The sequence below is a fragment of the Pygocentrus nattereri genome, chromosome 2 (genome assembly GCF_015220715.1).
Source record: "Pygocentrus nattereri isolate fPygNat1 chromosome 2, fPygNat1.pri, whole genome shotgun sequence".
Taxonomy (NCBI): Eukaryota; Metazoa; Chordata; class Actinopteri; order Characiformes; family Serrasalmidae; genus Pygocentrus; species Pygocentrus nattereri.
Genome location: NC_051212.1, coordinates 4,319,966 through 4,339,965, shown reverse-complemented (window position 1 = coordinate 4,339,965; position 20,000 = coordinate 4,319,966). Strand labels below are relative to the sequence as shown.

Below are 20,000 nucleotides of genomic sequence, written 5' to 3'. Positions count from 1 at the left end.
GTGATTCTCCCCTTTAAACTGTGATTCTCCCCTTTAAACTGTGATTCTCCACTTTAAACTGTGATTCTCCCCTTTAAACTGTGATTCTCCACTTTAAACTGTGATTCTCCCCTTTAAACTGTGATTCTCCCCTTTAAACTGTGATTCTCACTTTAAACTGTGATTCTCCCCTTTAAACTGTGATTCAACATTTTAAACTGTGATTCTCCACTTTAAACTGTGATTCTCCCCTTTAAACTGTGATTCTCACTTTAAACTGTGATTCTCCCCTTTAAACTGTGATTCTCCACATTAAACTGTGATTCAACATTTTAAACTGTGATTCTCCCCTTTAAACTGTGATTCTCCTCTTTAAACTGTGATTCTCACTTTAAACTGTGATTCTCCCCTTTAAACTGTGATTCTCCCCTTTAAACTGTGATTCAACACTTTAAACTGTGATTCTCCCCTTTAAACTGTGATTCTCCCCTTTGAACTGTGATTCTCCCCTTTAAACTGTGATTCAACACTTTAAACTGTGATTCTCCCCTTTAAACTGTGATTCTCCTCTTTAAACTGTGATTCAACACTTTAAACTGTGATTCAACACTTTAAACTGTGATTCTCCACTTTAAACTGTGATTCTCCCCTTTAAACTGTGATTCAACACTTTAAACTGTGATTCTCCCCTTTGAACTGTGATTCTCCTCTTTAAACTGTGATTCTCCACGTTTGAACTGTGATTCTCCCCTTTAAACTGTGATTCTCCTCTTTAAACTGTGATTCTCCACTTTAAACTGTGATTCTCCCCTTTAAACTGTGATTCAACACTTTAAATTGTGATTCTCCCTTTAAACTGTGATTCTCCTCTTTAAACTGTGATTCTCCCCTTTAAACTGTGATTCTCCCCTTTAAACTGTGATTCAACACTTTAAACTTTGATTCTCCCCTTTAAACTGTGATTCTCCTCTTTAAACTGTGATTCTCCACTTTAAACTGTGATTCTCCCCTTTAAACTGTGATTCTCCCCTTTGAACTGTGATTCTCCTCTTTAAACTGTAATTCTCTACTTTAAACTGTGATTCTCCCCTTTAAACTGTGATTCTCCACATTAAACTGTGATTCTCCACTTTTGAACTGTGATTCTCCACTTTGAACTGTGATTCTCCCCTTTAAACTGTGATTCTCCCCTTTAAACTGTGATTCTCCACTTTAAACTGTGATTCTCCCCTTTAAACTGTGATTCTCCACTTTAAACTGTGATTCTCCACTTTTGAACTGTGATTCCACGTTTTGAACTGTGATTCTCCACTTTTAAACTTGTTTCTCCACATTAAACTGTGATTCTCCACGTTTTGAACTGTGATTCTCCACTTTTGAACTGTGATTCTCAACTTTTGAACTGTGATTCCAGCTTTTGAACTGTGATGATCCACTTTTGAACTGTGATTCTCCACAATAAACTGTGATTCCACACTTTTGAACTGTCATTCCACACTTTTGAACTGTGATTCCACACTTTTGAACTGTGATTCCACACTTTTGAACTATGATTCTTCACTTTTGAACTGTGATTCCACACTTTTGAACTGATTCCACACCTTTTGAACTTTAGAAATGTGATTCTCCACATTAAACTGTGATTCTCCACTTTTGAACTGTGGTCCTTCACTTTGAACTGTGATTCTCCACATTAAACTGTGATTCAATACTTTAAACTGTGATTCTCCACTTTTGAACTGTGATTCTCCCCTTTAAACTGTGATTCTCCCCTTTAAACTGTGATTCAACACTTTAAATTGTGATTCTCCCTTTAAACTGTGATTCTCCTCTTTAAACTGTGATTCTCCACTTTTGAACTGTGATTCTCCCCTTTAAACTGTGATTCTCCACTTTTGAACTGTGATTGCATGCGTTTGAACTGTGATTCTCCACTTTAAACTGTGATTCTCCACATTAAACTGTGATTCTCCTCTTTAAACTGTGATTCTCCACTTTAAACTGTGATTCTCCCCTTTAAACTGTGATTCAACACTTTAAATTGTGATTCTCCCTTTAAACTGTGATTCTCCTCTTTAAACTGTGATTCTCCACTTTAAACTGTGATTCTCCACATTAAACTGTGATTCTCCACTTTTGAACTGTGATTCTCCACTTTGAACTGTGATTCTCCCCTTTAAACTGTGATTCTCCCCTTTAAACTGTGATTCTCCACATTAAACTGTGATTCTCCACTTTTGAACTGTGATTCTCCACTTTGAACTGTGATTCTCCCCTTTAAACTGTGATTCTCCCCTTTAAACTGTGATTCTCCACTTTAAACTGTGATTCTCCCCTTTAAACTGTGATTCTCCACTTTAAACTGTGATTCTCCACTTTTGAACTGTGATTCCACGTTTTGAACTGTGATTCTCCACTTTTAAACTTGTTTCTCCACATTAAACTGTGATTCTCCACGTTTTGAACTGTGATTCTCCACTTTTGAACTGTGATTCTCAACTTTTGAACTGTGATTCCAGCTTTTGAACTGTGATTCTCCACAATAAACTGTGATTCTCCACTTTTGAACTGTGATTCCACATTTTGAACTGTGATTCTCCACTTTTAAACTTGTTTCTCCACATTAAACTGTGATTCTCCATGTTTTGAACTGTGATTCTCCACTTTTGAACTGTGATTCCACACTTTTGAACTGTGATTCCACACCATTGAACTGTGATTCCACACTACTGAACTGTCATTCCACACTTTTGAACTGTCATTCCACACTTTTGAACTATGATTCTTCACTTTTGAACTGTGATTCCACACTTTTGAACTGTGATTCTTCACTTTTGAACTGTGATTCTACACTGAAAACTGTGACTCTCCACTTTTAAACTGTGATTCCACACTTTTTAACTATTTTTCCACTTTTGAATTTTGACTGATGCCAGACATTTGAACAGTGATATCAAACCTATGATTCTTCTAAATGCAAGTACAGATTTTCCTGGACTTTAATCAGCAGATCTCTGATTGGTGAGTTTGATTTTTACATATCTGTAGAACAGAGAAGGACCACTTATTATGACTGTGTGGTTTTATATAATTTTACACAATCTTTTCCCAACCTCTCTTCATCCCTTAGGACTCAACAGGCTGATTCTGTTACTGCGTCTGATATATGTAAATGAGCTCTGTTCTGATTTGCTGCTATGCACTGTACTCCGTTCAAGCAGCAGTCCAGGATAAAACACTTGTAACTTCAGCATGAACGGGTGGGGCTAAACTGCTACAGGCTGTTTAAGGGGATCAGGGCTTGATTTGAAGGGGATCCTACTTTTTGTCTGCTTTGGATTAATGTGACATCACTAAAGACTTCACTCTCAATTATCCATATTTTTGTTCCATCTAAAGGTAAGATTTACAGACAGCAGTAGCTTTTAATGAAAAAAAGCACATTTAAAACATCCCAACAATAATGATTTACTTTTTTAATTTATTCTCACTTCATGTTAGTGGTGGAATTTGAAAGAGGACATTCTCTTATCCATTTAAGACTTCATACAGGATTAAATGCCCTGTGTTGAAAGAACCCATAATTTTGTGCCATATATTCAGATAAGTACCTTTGCATAACACCAGGTCTGCACAGAAACTTCTAGAAAACTCTAAGTAGAGGCCTTCAAGTGTCTAAACAGTGGTGTACGTGTCTGATAAGCACCAAGGGAGGCTCTGGGTACCATGCAGATGCAGCTTGCCCTCTGTTGAAGGTTTAGATATGAAAGAGCCAACTTGACCTTTTTAATGCTTTGAATTTAATTGGGTCCAAAAAGTGAATTTAATGATGGGCAAAACAGGTTATGACACATCAAAAGAGAGAGAGGCGGATACCTCGTCTATAAAAATGGAAATTTGTACCTTATCACTTTATTACGGTATGTACATTTGGTTTCCGGGAACCTTATACCCAAGCAATGCCTTGTGCTGAGCTGGAAAAAAGACTGAGGCCTTTTTTCCCCTTTACAAATAAACCCAGTGTCTGACGTCTTTTCCGTAGATCCAAAATGGAATAATTATTAGGCGCAGGTAACTGTAACAGTGTGAGATTAAATTAATGAAGTGTTTGAAGTGATAGGATTTGCCTGAGGCACGACATTAGGATGTTATTGGTGTTCAGTGTGTTATCTGTTCTGTCAATAAGTCACTGAAAGCATTGTGGGGCAAATGAGGAATAGCATGGACAAAGAATAGTTGGATGAGGAATAGTGTGGATAAGGAATAGTTTAGATGAGGAACAGGGTGGATAAGGAATAGTTTAGATGAGGAACAGGGTGGATAAGGAATAGTTTAGATAAGGAACAGTGTGCATAAGGAATAGCACAGATAAGGAATAGTGTAGATAAAAAAAGGTTTGGATGAGGAATACTGTGGATAAGGAATAGTTTAGATGAGGAACAGTGTGGATGAGGAATAGTGTGGATGAGGAACAGTGTGGATGAGGAATAGTGTGGATGAGGAACAGTGTGGATGAGGAATAGTTTAGATGAGGAACAGTGTGGATGAGGAACAGTGTGGATGAGGAATTGTTTAGATGAGGAACAGTGTGGATGAGCAATAGTGTGGATGAGGAATAGTTTAGATGAGGAATAGTGTGGATGAGGAACAGTGTGGATGAGGAATAGTTTAGATGAGGAACAGCGTGGATGAGGAATAGTTTAGATGAGGAACAGTGTGGATGAGGAACAGTGTGGATGAGGAATAGTTTAGATGAGGAACAGTGTGGATGAGCAATAGTGTGGATGAGGAATAGTTTAGATGAGGAATAGTGTCGATGAGGAACAGTGTGGATGAGGAATAGTTTAGATGAGGAACAGTGTGGATGAGGAATAGTTTAGATGAGGAAGAGTGTGGATGAGGAATAGTGTCGATGAGGAACAGTGTGGATGAGGAATAGTTTAGATGAGGAACAGTGTGGATGAGGAATAGTTTAGATGAGGAAGAGTGTGGATGAGGAATAGTGTCGATGAGGAACAGTGTGGATGAGGAATAGTTTAGATGAGGAATAGTGTCGATGAGGAACAGTGTGGATGAGGAATAGTTTAGATGAGGAACAGTGTGGATGAGGAATAGTTTAGATGAGGAAGAGTGTGGATGAGGAATAGTGTCGATGAGGAACAGTGTGGATGAGGAATAGTTTAGATGAGGAACAGTGTGGATGAGGAATAGTTTAGATGAGGAAGAGTGTGGATGAGGAATAGTTTAGATGAGGAACAGTGTGGATGAGGAATAGTTTAGATGAGGAAGAGTGTGGATGAGGAATAGTTTAGATGAGGAAGAGTGTGGATGAGGAATAGTTTAGATGAGGAACAGTGTGGATGAGGAATAGTTTAGATGAGGAAGAGTGTGGATGAGGAAGAGTGTGGATAGACAGCACTAAAAGGATGAGCAAAAGGTCAAACACTCACCGGCTTCTTGAGGAAGAAGAGGGAGAAAGCACCAACCAGCGGCATCTCAGCCAGCAGCGGCTCCAGGACCACCCGCAAGACCCCGTGGAGCTGAAGCAACACAAAAAATCAATAATCACAAACAAAGACCATGAAGAGCTCCTCTATCTCTCCGAGTGAGAAACCAGCAGACCAGTAATAAAGTCATCTTTATTACTACATTTTATTTTTTATACACATGAAAACTTATAGTTTTAATATAAAAAGATGTTCTTTCCTGTAAAAAATGTAAAAGAGAATATAATAATAATAATAATAATAATAATAATACTGATATAGCCTTTCATGCATCTTAAACTGACAATAAAAACATTAACACATTAAAATAGTTATATTTTTATAATAAATAGTTATATGTGTTTTATTATTACTGTTTTATAATAATAATAATATAATATAATATAATAATAATAAAAATAATTTATTACTATTTATTATTGTTGCTCGTTTTATTTATTTAATTTTAAATATATATAAGTACATACATATACATTATATACACACACACACACACACTATATTTCCAAAAGTATTCGGTCATCTGGCTTCACACACATATGAACTCGAGTGACGTCCCATTCTTAATCCATAGGGTTTAATATGATGTCGGCCCACCCTTTGCAGCTATAACAGCTTCAGCTCTTCTGGGAAGGCTTTCCACAAGGGTTAGGAGTGTGTTTATGGGAATTTCTGACCGTTCTTCCAGAAGCACATTTGTGAGGTCAGACACTGATGGGCAAATTTGGGAGCATGAAATTGTCCAAAATCTCTTGGTGCTGAAGCTTTAAGAGTTCCTTTCACTGGAACTAAGGGGCCGAGCCCAACTCCTGAAAAACAGCCCCACACCATGATCCCCCCTCCACCAAACTTTACACTTGGTATAATGTAATCGGACAAGTACCGTCAAACCCAGACTCGTCCATCAGACTCCCAGACGGAGAAGCGTGATTGGTCACTCCAGAGAACACGTCTCCACTGCTCTAGAGTCCAGTGGCGGCGCTTTACACCACTGCATTCCACGCTTTGCATTGCGCTTGGTGATGTAAGGCTTGGATGCAGCTGCTCGGCCATGGAAACCCATTCCATGAAGCTCTCTACGCTGTTCTTGAGCTGATCTGAAGGCCACATGAAGTTTGGAGGTCTGTAGTGATGGACTCTGCAGAAAGTCGGTCACCTCTGCGCACTATGCCCCTCAGCATCCGCTGACCGCTCTGTCATTTTACGTGGCCGACCACTTCGTGGCTGAGTTGCTGTCATTCCCAATCGCTTCCACTTTGTTATAATCCCACTGACAGTGGACTGTGGAATATTTAGTAGTGAGGAAATTTCACGACTGGACTTGCTGCACAGGTGGCGTCCGATCACGGCACCACGCTGGAACTCACTGAGCTCCTGAGAGCGACCCATTCTTTCACTAATGTCTGTAGAAGCAGTCTGCAGGCCTAGGTGCTCGGCTTTATACACCTGTGGCCATGGAAGTGATTAGAACACCTGAACTCAATGATTTGGATGGGTGGAAATGTAGTATATATATATATATATATATATATATATATATGTGTGTGTGTGTGTGTGTGTGGTTTATTTTGTTGTTTCTCTACTTTAAAGCACTGAAAAAAAGTTCCAGAGGGAAAACTGAATTATAAGATGCACTTATATATTGTAGTTTATTGTATTGCATTGCTCTGATCCGTGTTCAGCTCTGCTCGTTTTCTCTGTATCTACAGTGACTGTGTTTCTGTCAGTATCTGAGCTCAGGACCGTCACTCTGGATAAGAGCGTCTGCTAAATGCTGTAAAATGTAAATGTAAAAAAAACTTTTTTGTAATGGAGAAGAAAAAAGTTTAGAACAAAGTTTTTTTTGTTTTTTTTAGAGCAGAACAAAGCCGAGTCTTCACCCTCTCCAGACTCGGCGGATAATTTTCACACTGCTTTATTCCTCAGACTTCCTGCTTTGAGGAATTCCACAGCTGGTCTTCTCCAGTCTAACACTGGGATCTGCTCAGAGAGGAGATCTTCCTCCCTGAGGCTCAGATGCTGATCTACTCTGACAGCTGAACACGTCCACACACTCTGACGACACGACGCGTGATGTTTACAGACAGAAAGCTGCGGCTGACCATCCTTCCGCCCACTTCTGTCCGGGTTGAATAAACGTTGGCTCTACTGAGCTCCTTCTGTGTGTTACAGTCACACAGCCTGCGCCCTCCGAAAGACCTTTAACCCTTAATGACACTTCCAGGCCAGCCCACATCAGCGGCTATTTCTGCCCTTTACTCTACTCGTCTCCTGTCCTCTGGAAGTGTTGAGTCTCAGGGTGACACCACATTTATTTTTACAACCTCTTTTCCAAAAAAGTTGGGATGCTGTGCAAAATGTAAACACAAACAAAACACAATGATGTGCAAACTATTTAAACCCCACGTATCACTGGAAATAACACAAAGACAACGAAGCAAAAGTTGAAGTTGGAGAAATTTCATCGCTTTTAGAAAGATGTTTGCCCATTTTGAATTTGATGCCAACAGCATGTTCCAAAAAAGTTGGGATGGGGGAACAAAAGGCTGGTAAAGTTGTGTAATGCTAAAAAAAAACACCTGGTGGTTGATTGGCAACAGGTCAGTACCATGACTGGGTATAAAGAGCATCTCAGAGAGGCGGAGTGTTTCAGAAGTGAAGAGGAGGAGGGGTCACCACACTGTGAAAGGCTGCACGATGAAATAGAGCAACAGTTCAAGAAGAACGTTTCTCAACATAAAACATCAAAGAGCTTCTGCTTTCCATCGTCTACGGTGCAGAATATCATTAAAGACTCAGAGAATCTGGAGAATCTCTGTCTGTGAGGGACGAGGCTGAACACCAGTATCTGCTGGCCGTGATCTTTGGGCCCTCAGGCAGCGCTGCATTAAAAACAGACATGATTCTGTAGTGAAATCACTGCATGGGCTCAGAAACACTTCTGAAAACCACTGACTGTGCAGATCTGCAGTTCTGACTTATAGAAAACAAAACATCTGGATTGTTTCATCCACCACCAAACCCAGCACACCCTTAGAAATGATGGTTTTTCAAAGCTTCTTTGGTAAAGAAAATACTTCTATACAGCACCATAAACAGATTGATGGAGAATGTGCTATGCATGGTTCTGTACAGAACCTTTTCTGAAAAGGGTTCTATATACCACCAAAAAAGGGTTCTTCTATTACTATGATGTCAAGCCTGTAATGATAGAAGAACCCATTTTGGTTCTATACAGTTTTTTTTTAGAAAAGGTTCTATATAGAACCATCTACAGCACATTCTCCATCAATCTGTAAAACCGCTTATTCACGCAAAGGGTTCTTTGAGTGTTCATGGCTCTATAAAGAACCATTGTCATTCACTATCAAACCCAGCACATACTTAGAAATGATGGCTCTTCAAGGGTTCTTTGGTAAAGAAAATGGTTCCATATAGCACCAGGACCATTTAAAGAACCCTTTGCATGATAAAAAAGTTTTTCTTTGCATTGTTAAAGGGTTCTTCAGATGGATGGAGATGTTGTAGGTGGTTCTATATAAAAAAGGGTTCTTCTATCACTACAATGTTGAGGCTGTAAGATCAGAAGAACCATTTTTAGTGCTTTATAGAACTCTTTTTAGAAAAGGTTCCATACAGAGCTGCCTAGAACATTTTCCATCAGTCTAAAGAACCAAGGAACCCTTTAATTAAGAAGAGGGCTGTGGAACTGTTCATGGTTCATGGTTCTTCACCAAAGAACCCTTGAAGAACCATTCATTTTAAGTGTGTAGAGATAACTGACCGCTGCAGGACGTCTCTAATGAGTGTTAATACTCGATTACATCACTTTAGAAAGGAACCAACCCTTAAATCTACAGCAGGTCATTAAAACTAAGGAGTTTCCCATTCAGCCCACGGTTCCACCTTCACCTCAAATACAGAAAGACCTGTGTGGACACAGGCGTGTTATGTGTGCTGCATGTCCACGCGTGTCGCCCGGTTCCTCCTACAGCAGAAGGATGTTTCAGTGTTTGGTTACGTGCTCCTCTATAAATACACCCACACCCGTTCTTTATAAATAGGCCGCATTCAGGCCGGACTCATCTCCTCCAGGGAACACAAGACAAGCAGCAGAACAGAGTTAAAGTCCTGTTTCTTCAACATACAAACTCCCCCCACGTCCCTCAGGTACACAAGCTCTGTATGTTGAGAGATCCAGTCTAGAACTCTGATGAAGGGGCTGGATTTTAGCTGAGTAATCAGACCCATCAGTGCCAGTAATCAGACAGCGGTACCATCCCAAACTGACCGCGGTGTTTTCCTTTATACATCTCCATGAATGTTTACACTGATGAGGCATAACATGACCATGCTCAGCACTGCAGTAACACTCACGTGGTGGTGGTGTGTTGGTGTGTGTTGCGCTGGTGCGAGTGGATCAGACACAGCAGTGCTGCTGGAGAACACTCACTGTCCACTCTATTAGACACTTACTACTCCATCCTTCATCAGTGGTCACAGGACGCTGTTGGCTGGATATTTTTGGTTGGTGGGCTGTTCTCAGTCCAGCAGCGACACTGAGGTGTTTAAAAACTCCAGCAGCACTGCCGTGTCGTTACCGGCCCACTCCGAACGACTGCCTCTCCGCTGAGTACAGGCCCGCAGACCACTGAGGGTCTGCAGCCCACAGGCTGAGAAACTAGACCACACATAACGTTGTACCCTGTTAGTGACGGTCCACTTAGGGTGAGCATGTTTTATGTACTAAAACTGCCACAATTCATTTTGTCCATTTTCAGCCTCTCTTTCTTTCTGCGGACTAAACAGGACGTTTAAGACTAATACATGGAAATGAGCTCTGCCTTGACCGTGTCGGGACTGCGTCTCATTCAAAGAGAGCAACTTCAGCGTGGAAGATACACGTCGGCATGCAAAAGTTTAAGCACCCCCAGGTCAAATTCCATGTTGTGTTGATTTCCTATGCGAAAGTAAGTTTTGCATTACGATGCATTACAAAGCCGTGCTTTGCTTAAGCTCAGAGCTGAAGCAGCTCGTTGAACTCACGTTGAGCTTGGATTGAAATATAAAGACACAGCGTGGCTCCTCAAAATCAAACGTGATTACGCTGTTAGTGACGCAAACTGAAACTGAGATCGAGGGTCCTCGCACAGCAAAAGCTCTAGCGTAGGCCACGTCGCTGGGCACCTCAGGTCCTACGTTTGCTTGCTGGCTGATGATTTTGTGCGAGAATGAGAAACACACCTAAATACGGGATTTTTCTTCTAAATTCCAGGCATGATTTCTCTTTATTTCCTGAGTTTAACACATTGGAAAATATATCAATAAAAGGAGCTATAACTTCTGCACAGGCCATATTTTATGTTCTGTTTTGTCCAGTATGTTAAATTTAGCGAACAAACAGAAATGATGTATTAAAATGTGCAGAAGTGGGTTCTCTGTAGAAACTGTGTGAAAACATATTTTCACTCACAGGCTCAACGACACAGGGTGAACAAAACACTTCATACAACTGCCTACTGAGAAGGGAAAGATGTGCCGAGGTACCTGGATGCTCTTAATCCCAGCTTTGCAGTAGTATCTCTTAATGTCCACGTCAATCTCTGTGTTTGCAACGAAACTGTGGAGAAAAAACAAACCTGGTGAATTCACAGGGCACTTTGGCCCACTAGGAGAAATACTGGATCATAAAGGTCCAACTGAAACACGGCAGTTAGGGATCACCTGATCTGGAGGTCCATTATGATCTGCCGTTTGTCCACGTTCTCGGTGTAAACTTTCACCCCGTTTACCCTGAGAGGCTGAAACAGAAACACAGACGTCCCACTGTTAGTGTGTGTGTGTGTGTGTGTGTGTGTGTGTGTGTGTGTGTGTGTGTGTGTGTGTGTTTGGAAGCATGCCAAACACTGTGGCGTTTTATTGCCCAGTGTGCATTCTGTCTTGGAAGTGGAGTCTATTTGGAGTAACCACCCACCAGACAGCTGCATGTACTGACCGCTGTAGCTATAAGGATGTTCCAGCAGTTAAACACTTGGCAATGTATATTATTGTATCAAATATGCTGCATCTGTTCATAACACATTTCACATCCATTGGATTGACTGCAGCCTGCATGTTCCTGCTTGATGTAATTCAAGGGAACTTCCTGATTTATTTTTATTTTAATCCGATCAGCTCCAAGCTTCAGAAATCCCACTTAGGAAGGAAAGAATATCCTTATTACTGGTTTAAACTTAAACCATTATCAATCACAACCCGACTGTAGCCCACAAAATTCTGTCTGAACTCGACTGTAGCCCACAAAATTCTGTCTGAACTCGACTGTAGCCCATAAAATTCTGACTGAACTCGACTGTAGCCCACAAAATTCTGACTGAACTCGACTGTAGCCCCACAAAATTCTGACTGAACTCGACTGTAGCCCCACAAAATTCTGTCTGAACTCGACTGTAGCCCACAAAATTCTGTCTGAACTCGACTGTAGCCCATAAAATTCTGACTGAACTCGACTGTAGCCCACAAAATTCTGACTGAACTCGACTGTAGCCCACAAAATTCTGACTGAACTCGACTGTAGCCCCACAAAATTCTGTCTGAACTCGACTGTAGCCCATAAAATTCTGTCTGAACTCGACTGTAGCCCACAAAATTCTGTCTGAACTCGACTGTAGCCCACAAAATTCTGTCTGAACTCGACTGTAGCCCATAAAATTCTGACTGAACTCGACTGTAGCCCACAAAATTCTGTCTGAACTCGACTGTAGCCCACAAAATTCTGCCTGAACCGACTGTAGCCCACAAAATTCTGTCTGAACTGACTGTAGCCCACAAAATTCTGACTGAACTCGACTGTAGCCCACAAAATTCTGTCTGAACTCGACTGTAGCCCACAAAATTCTGACTGAACTCGACTGTAGCCCACAAAATTCTGTCTGAACTCGACTGTAGCCCACAAAATTCTGCCTGAACCGACTGTAGCCCACAAAATTCTGTCTGAACTCGACTGTAGCCCACAAAATTCTGTCTGAACTCGACTGTAGCCCACAAAATTCTGTCTGAACTGACTGTAGCCCACAAAATTCTGTCTGAACCGACTGTAGCTCACAAAATTCTGTCTGAACCGACTGTAGCCCACAAAATTCTGTCTGAACTCGACTGTAGCCCACAAAATTCTGTCTGAACTCGACTGTAGCCAACAAAATTCTGTCTGAACTCGACTGTAGCCCCACAAATTCTGTCTGAACTCGACTGTAGCCCAAAAAAAATTCTGACTGAACTCGACTGTAGCCCACAAAATTCTGACTGAACTCGACTGTAGCCCCACAAATTCTGTCTGAACTCGACTAGCCCACAAAATTCAGTCTGAACTCGACTGTAGCCCACAAAATTCTGTCTGAACTCGACTGTAGCCCACAAAATTCTGTCTGAACTCGACTGTAGCCCAAAAAAAATTCTGACTGAACTCGACATAGGCCCACAAAATTCTGACTGAACTCGACTGTAGCCCACAAAATTCTGTCTGAACTCGACATAGGCCCACAAAATTCTGACTGAACTCGACTGTAGCCCAAAAAAAATTCTGACTGAACTCGACTGTAGCCCACAAAATTCTGACTGAACTCGACTGTAGCCCACAAAATTCTGTCTGAACTCGACTGTAGCCCACAAAATTCTGACTGAACTCGACTGTAGCCCACAAAATTCTGTCTGAACCGACTGTAGCCCACAAAATTCTGTCTGAACTCGACTGTAGCCCACAAAATTCTGTCTGAACCGACTGTAGCCCACAAAATTCTGTCTGAACTCGACTGTAGCCCAAAAAAAATTCTGACTGAACTCGACTGTAGCCCCACAAAATTCTGTCTGAACTCGACTGTAGCCCCACAAAATTCTGTCTGAACTCGACTGTAGCCCACAAAATTCTGTCTGAACTCGACTGTAGCCCACAAAATTCTGTCTGAACTGACTGTAGCCCACAAAATTCTGTCTGAACCGACTGTAGCTCACAAAATTCTGTCTGAACCGACTGTAGCCCACAAAATTCTGTCTGAACTCGACTGTAGCCCACAAAATTCTGTCTGAACTCGACTGTAGCCAACAAAATTCTGTCTGAACTCGACTGTAGCCCCACAAATTCTGTCTGAACTCGACTGTAGCCCAAAAAAAATTCTGACTGAACTCGACTGTAGCCCACAAAATTCTGACTGAACTCGACTGTAGCCCCACAAATTCTGTCTGAACTCGACTAGCCCACAAAATTCAGTCTGAACTCGACTGTAGCCCACAAAATTCTGTCTGAACTCGACTGTAGCCCACAAAATTCTGTCTGAACTCGACTGTAGCCCAAAAAAAATTCTGACTGAACTCGACATAGGCCCACAAAATTCTGACTGAACTCGACTGTAGCCCACAAAATTCTGTCTGAACTCGACATAGGCCCACAAAATTCTGACTGAACTCGACTGTAGCCCAAAAAAAATTCTGACTGAACTCGACTGTAGCCCACAAAATTCTGACTGAACTCGACTGTAGCCCACAAAATTCTGTCTGAACTCGACTGTAGCCCACAAAATTCTGACTGAACTCGACTGTAGCCCACAAAATTCTGTCTGAACCGACTGTAGCCCACAAAATTCTGTCTGAACTCGACTGTAGCCCACAAAATTCTGTCTGAACCGACTGTAGCCCACAAAATTCTGTCTGAACTCGACTGTAGCCCAAAAAAAATTCTGACTGAACTCGACTGTAGCCCCACAAAATTCTGTCTGAACTCGACTGTAGCCCCACAAAATTCTGTCTGAACTCGACTGTAGCCCACAAAATTCTGTCTGAACTCGACATAGGCCCACAAAATTCTGACTGAACTCGACTGTAGCCCAAAAAAAATTCTGACTGAACTCGACTGTAGCCCACAAAATTCTGACTGAACTCGACTGTAGCCCACAAAATTCTGTCTGAACTCGACTGTAGCCAACAAAATTCTGTCTGAACTCGACTGTAGCCCAAAAAAAATTCTGACTGAACTCGACTGTAGCCCACAAAATTCTGACTGAACTCGACTGTAGCCCAAAAAAAATTCTGACTGAACTCGACTGTAGCCCACAAAATTCTGTCTGAACCGACTGTAGCCCACAAAATTCTGACTGAACTCGACTGTAGCCCACAAAATTCTATCTGAACCGACTGTAGCCCACAAAATTCTGTCTGAACTCGACTAGCCCACAAAATTCTGTCTGAACTCGACTAGCCCACAAAATTCTGTCTGAACTGACTGTAGCCCCACAAAATTCTGTCTGAACTCGACTGTAGCCCCACAAAATTCTGTCTGAACTCGACTGTAGCCCCACAAAATTCTGTCTGAACTCGACTGTAGCCCACAAAATTCTGTCTGAACTCGACTGTAGCCCACAAAATTCTGTCTGAACTGACTGTAGCCCACAAAATTCTGTCTGAACCGACTGTAGCTCACAAAATTCTGTCTGAACCGACTGTAGCCCACAAAATTCTGTCTGAACTCGACTGTAGCCCACAAAATTCTGTCTGAACTCGACTGTAGCCCCACAAATTCTGTCTGAACTCGACTGTAGCCCAAAAAAAATTCTGACTGAACTCGACTGTAGCCCACAAAATTCTGACTGAACTCGACTGTAGCCCCACAAATTCTGTCTGAACTCGACTAGCCCACAAAATTCAGTCTGAACTCGACTGTAGCCCACAAAATTCTGTCTGAACTCGACTGTAGCCCACAAAATTCTGTCTGAACTCGACTGTAGCCCAAAAAAAATTCTGACTGAACTCGACTTAGGCCCACAAAATTCTGACTGAACTCGACTGTAGCCCACAAAATTCTGTCTGAACTCGACATAGGCCCACAAAATTCTGACTGAACTCGACTGTAGCCCAAAAAAAATTCTGACTGAACTCGACTGTAGCCCACAAAATTCTGACTGAACTCGACTGTAGCCCACAAAATTCTGTCTGAACTCGACTGTAGCCCACAAAATTCTGACTGAACTCGACTGTAGCCCACAAAATTCTGTCTGAACCGACTGTAGCCCACAAAATTCTGACTGAACTCGACTGTAGCCCACAAAATTCTGTCTGAACCGACTGTAGCCCACAAAATTCTGTCTGAACTCGACTGTAGCCCAAAAAAAATTCTGACTGAACTCGACTGTAGCCCCACAAAATTCTGTCTGAACTCGACTGTAGCCCCACAAAATTCTGTCTGAACTCGACTGTAGCCCACAAAATTCTGTCTGAACTCGACATAGGCCCACAAAATTCTGACTGAACTCGACTGTAGCCCAAAAAAAAATTCTGACTGAACTCGACTGTAGCCCACAAAATTCTGACTGAACTCGACTGTAGCCCACAAAATTCTGTCTGAACTCGACTGTAGCCAACAAAATTCTGTCTGAACTCGACTGTAGCCCAAAAAAAATTCTGACTGAACTCGACTGTAGCCCACAAAATTCTGACTGAACTCGACTGTAGCCCAAAAAAAATTCTGACTGAACTCGACTGTAGCCCACAAAATTCTGTCTGAACCGACTGTAGCCCACAAAATTCTGACTGAACTCGACTGTAGCCCACAAAATTCTATCTGAACCGACTGTAGCCCACAAAATTCTGTCTGAACTCGACTAGCCCACAAAATTCTGTCTGAACTCGACTAGCCCACAAAATTCTGTCTGAACTGACTGTAGCCCACAAAATTCTGTCTGAACTCGACTGTAGCCCCACAAAATTCTGTCTGAACCGACTGTAGCCCCACAAAATTCTGTCTGAACCGACTGTAGCCCACAAAATTCTGTCTGAACTCGACTGTAGCCCACAAAATTCTATCTGAACCGACTGTAGCCCACAAAATTCTGTCTGAACTGACTGTAGCCCACAAAATTCTATCTGAACCGACTGTAGCCCACAAAATTCTGACTGAACTCGACTGTGGCCCACAAAATTCTGTCTGAACTCGACTGTAGCCCAAAAAAAATTCTGACTGAACTCGACTGTAGCCCACAAAATTCTGTCTGAACTCGACTGTAGCCCACAAAATTCTGTCTGAACTCGACTGTAGCCCAAAAAAAATTCTGACTGAACTCGACTGTAGCCCACAAAATTCTGTCTGAACTCGACTGTAGCCCACAAAATTCTGTCTGAACTCGACTGTAGCCCAAAAAAAATTCTGTCTGAACTCGACTGTAGCCCACAAAATTCTGTCTGAACTCGACTGTAGCCCACAAAATTCTGTCTGAACTGACTGTAGCCCACAAAATTCTGTCTGAACTGACTGTAGCCCACAAAATTCTGTCTGAACTGACTGTAGCCCACAAAATTCTGTCTGAACTCGACTGTAGCCCACAAAATTCTGTCTGAACTCGACTGTAGCCCACAAAATTTTGTCTGAACCGACTGTAGCCCACAAAATTCTGTCTGAACTCGACTGTAGCCCACAAAATTCTGTCTGAACTGACTGTAGCCCACAAAATTCTGTCTGAACTGACTGCAGCTAACAAAATTATGAACTTGATTGTAGCCCAAAATAATTCCCAGAACAATCCTTCTGGAGGGATAAACTGACCTGGAGTCAGTGTGTGATATTCTGAGCTCTGCAACTGGAGCGATGACCTACATTCACTCCTACAAGACCTACCACATCACACACACTGAATACAGAGGCGTTTTAAAGTGTGAGATCAGTGAGAAATGCAGTGGGGGAGTCTGGTGGTGTGCACAGTCTCAGATCATATCACTTACTTGCTAGACAAGTTTCAGATCTAACCGCTGTGTGTGTGTGTGTGTGTGTGTGTGTGTGTGTGTGTGTGTGTGTGTGTGTTACAGCAGAGCAGTGATGAAAGATAATACAGGGGACCAAGCATTTCTGTGGAATCGGCAGCTGATGGGAATCTCCTCTTCCTCCTCTCAGTTTAGCACGCAGTGACACAGCTGAGGAAAGGCTCAGTTTCACTGATCACCTTTTCATCCAGCAGTAGCCAACAGCTCACACTGACCAGCGTCTTTAAAGAGGCACTCAGCAGATGACCTCACTCTTCATGTGTCAGAGAATGATTGTGTTTGTTTGTGACATTGTACAAATATCTACAAATATCTGGGAATATCTACATCAACTAGCCACTTCATCAAGTCTCTGTCCACTTTATCAGCTCCACTGACCGTATAGCTGCACTCTGTAGTTCTACAGTTACAGACTGTAGTCCATCTGCTTCAGTGGTCAGGACCCCCATGGACCCTCACAGAGCAGGTGCTGTTTGGGTGGTGGATCATTCTCAGCACTGCAGTAACACTGACGTGGTGGCGGTGTGTTAGTGTATGTTGTGCTGGTACGAGTGGATCAGACACAGCAGAACAGGGTAACAGAGTATCAGCGAAACAGATGGACTACAGTCTGTAACTGTAGAACTACAGAGTGGAGCTGATAAAGTGGACAGGAGGTGGTCTATTTGATTTTACATACCATTTAATATTTCTTTTCAGAAGGAGAAAAAAACAGTGTTTGTTATTTTAATGAGATTTGATTCTAAAGAAATTCTGGACAATTTTTGGATCACCACAGCCTTTTGTCAAACATGCATATAGAAGGTTTTGTGGTGTCTCCAAAATGATAAGCCACTGTGCTGGTTAGTGGTAAATTTCCGGGTTAGTGTGTATGTGACTGTACCTTATCCCCCAGATCTATCTTGGTGAAGGTGAAGGTGCTGAGGTGGGAGTTGGCTCCTTTCACCGCCGGCTCGATGGTCTCCCTAAAGAGTTTCTCCACAAACTGGCACACATACGGCCACATCTGCTTCACCGTCTGCACACGCAAAAACACACGAAACCCAGTTGGCTTCAGCTTCATCCTTGACTGGCAGAAAAAGACTTTTTCATAATTATCTGATATCATCCTGCTATCATTGTTCAAACAATGTCAGGGCACCCTCAGAGGCGCGACAGCAGTGTGTACCTTAAATAAGTTTATCTTAGTGGAAAAGTAGATATCGGAATCTTTTTATAAACCAATGTTTAAAAAGAGAACAGTAGAATAAAAGCCTGGCGGCGAGGCGGGGTGTGTGGAGTCAGTACAGGACAGTTATGGTTCAGTTATGTTCCCTGACTAGAGGTACTGGGAACCCTGAGGGTACCACCACAGTGACCAGAGGGGTACTGCCCCAGTGACAGTGCCGTGCCTTTTTTTCTGAGAGTGTGTTAAAAATATCAAAAGCTGGGTGACCAACAAATTCCTTCTTCTTAATCCAAAAAACACTGAAATCCTACCGTTTGGACCCAAAGCAGAGATCTCAACTCTCCAAATACGAACGAAATTTAGAGGCCGCACGCTCATTCAGAGCTGGAGCCTTTATGACCTCCTGCTGTAACACCATTATAGCTGGACGCTCCATGCTTTAATAAAAAAGCCCCAACTGGTCTAGAACGCAGCTGCTAGAGTTCTTACAAGGACCTAAACGTTTGACCCTATATCCCCAATCCTGTGGTCATTACACTGGCTGCCTGTTAAATTTGGCGTAGAGTGTAAGATCCTTCTCTTAACGTATAGATCGTTAAACGGCCCCTCAGTGTCTCAGTGAATTCATTCAGTCACACAAATCCACACAACGGCCTGCTGACGCTTCCTAGAAATATTACATAGCCCCAAAATTGTGGAATCATCTCCCGACCTCTGATCAGGACTCAGACACAGTCTCTACATTTAAGACGAGACTCAAAACTTTCAGCATTTTGCTGAAATCAGTTGCTAGATCACTAATATAGCTCCATAAACGGACCTGTCCTGTTCATCACTCTCTCTCTCGCTCTCTCTCTCTCTCTCTCTCTCTCTCTCTCTCTCGCGCTCTCTCTCTCTTTCTCTCTCTCTCTGTCTCTCTCATTCTCTCTCTCTCTCTCTCTCTCTCGTTCTCTCTCTCTCTCTCGCGCGCTCTCTCTCTCTCTCTCTCTCTCTCTCTTGCTCTCTCTCTCTGTCTCTCTCATTCTCTCTCTCTCTCTCTCTCTCTCTGTCTCTCTCTCTCTCTCTCTCTCGCTCTCTCTCTCTCTCTCTCTCGCTCTCTCTCTCTGTCTCTCTCATTCTCTCTCTCTCTCTCTCTCTCTCTCTCTCTCTCTCTCTCTCTCTCTCTCCCTCTCTCTCTCTCTCTCTCTCTCTCTCTCTCTCTTTCGCTCTCTCTCTCTCTCTTTCGCTCTCTCTCTCTCTCTCTCTCTGTCTCTCTCTCTCGCTCTCTCGCTCTCTCTCTCTCACTCTCGCACTCTCTCTCTCTCTCACTCTCGCGCTCTCTCTCTCTCTCTCTCTCGCTCTCTCTCTCTTTCTTTCGCTCTCTCTCTCTCTCTGTCTCTCTCTCTCTCTGTCTCTCTCTCTCTCACTCTCTCTCGCTCTCGCACTCTCTCTCTCTCTCTCTCTTTCGCTCTCTCTCTCTCACTCTCGCGCTCTCTCTTGCTCTCTCTCTCTCTTTCGCACTCTCTCTCTCTCACGCTCTCTCTCTCTCTCTCTTGCTGTCTCTCTCT

At 42.5% G+C, this 20,000-nt stretch overlaps 1 protein-coding gene across 2 annotated transcripts in view; it reads right to left on the bottom strand.

Moving 5' to 3' along the window:
* esyt2b (extended synaptotagmin-like protein 2b) overlaps window positions 1-20,000 on the bottom strand; it is a 101,268-nt gene that overhangs the window by 56,871 nt on the left and 24,397 nt on the right. For both annotated transcript variants that reach the window (XM_037531260.1, XM_037531257.1), the window contains exons 3-6: window positions 18,169-18,303; window positions 11,211-11,287; window positions 11,034-11,106; window positions 5,430-5,519 (exon numbers count right to left, since the gene is read on the bottom strand). In XM_037531260.1, the coding sequence (XP_037387157.1) occupies window positions 5,430-5,519; window positions 11,034-11,106; window positions 11,211-11,287; window positions 18,169-18,303 (375 nt within the window). The remainder of the gene's footprint in view (window positions 1-5,429; window positions 5,520-11,033; window positions 11,107-11,210; window positions 11,288-18,168; window positions 18,304-20,000) is intronic.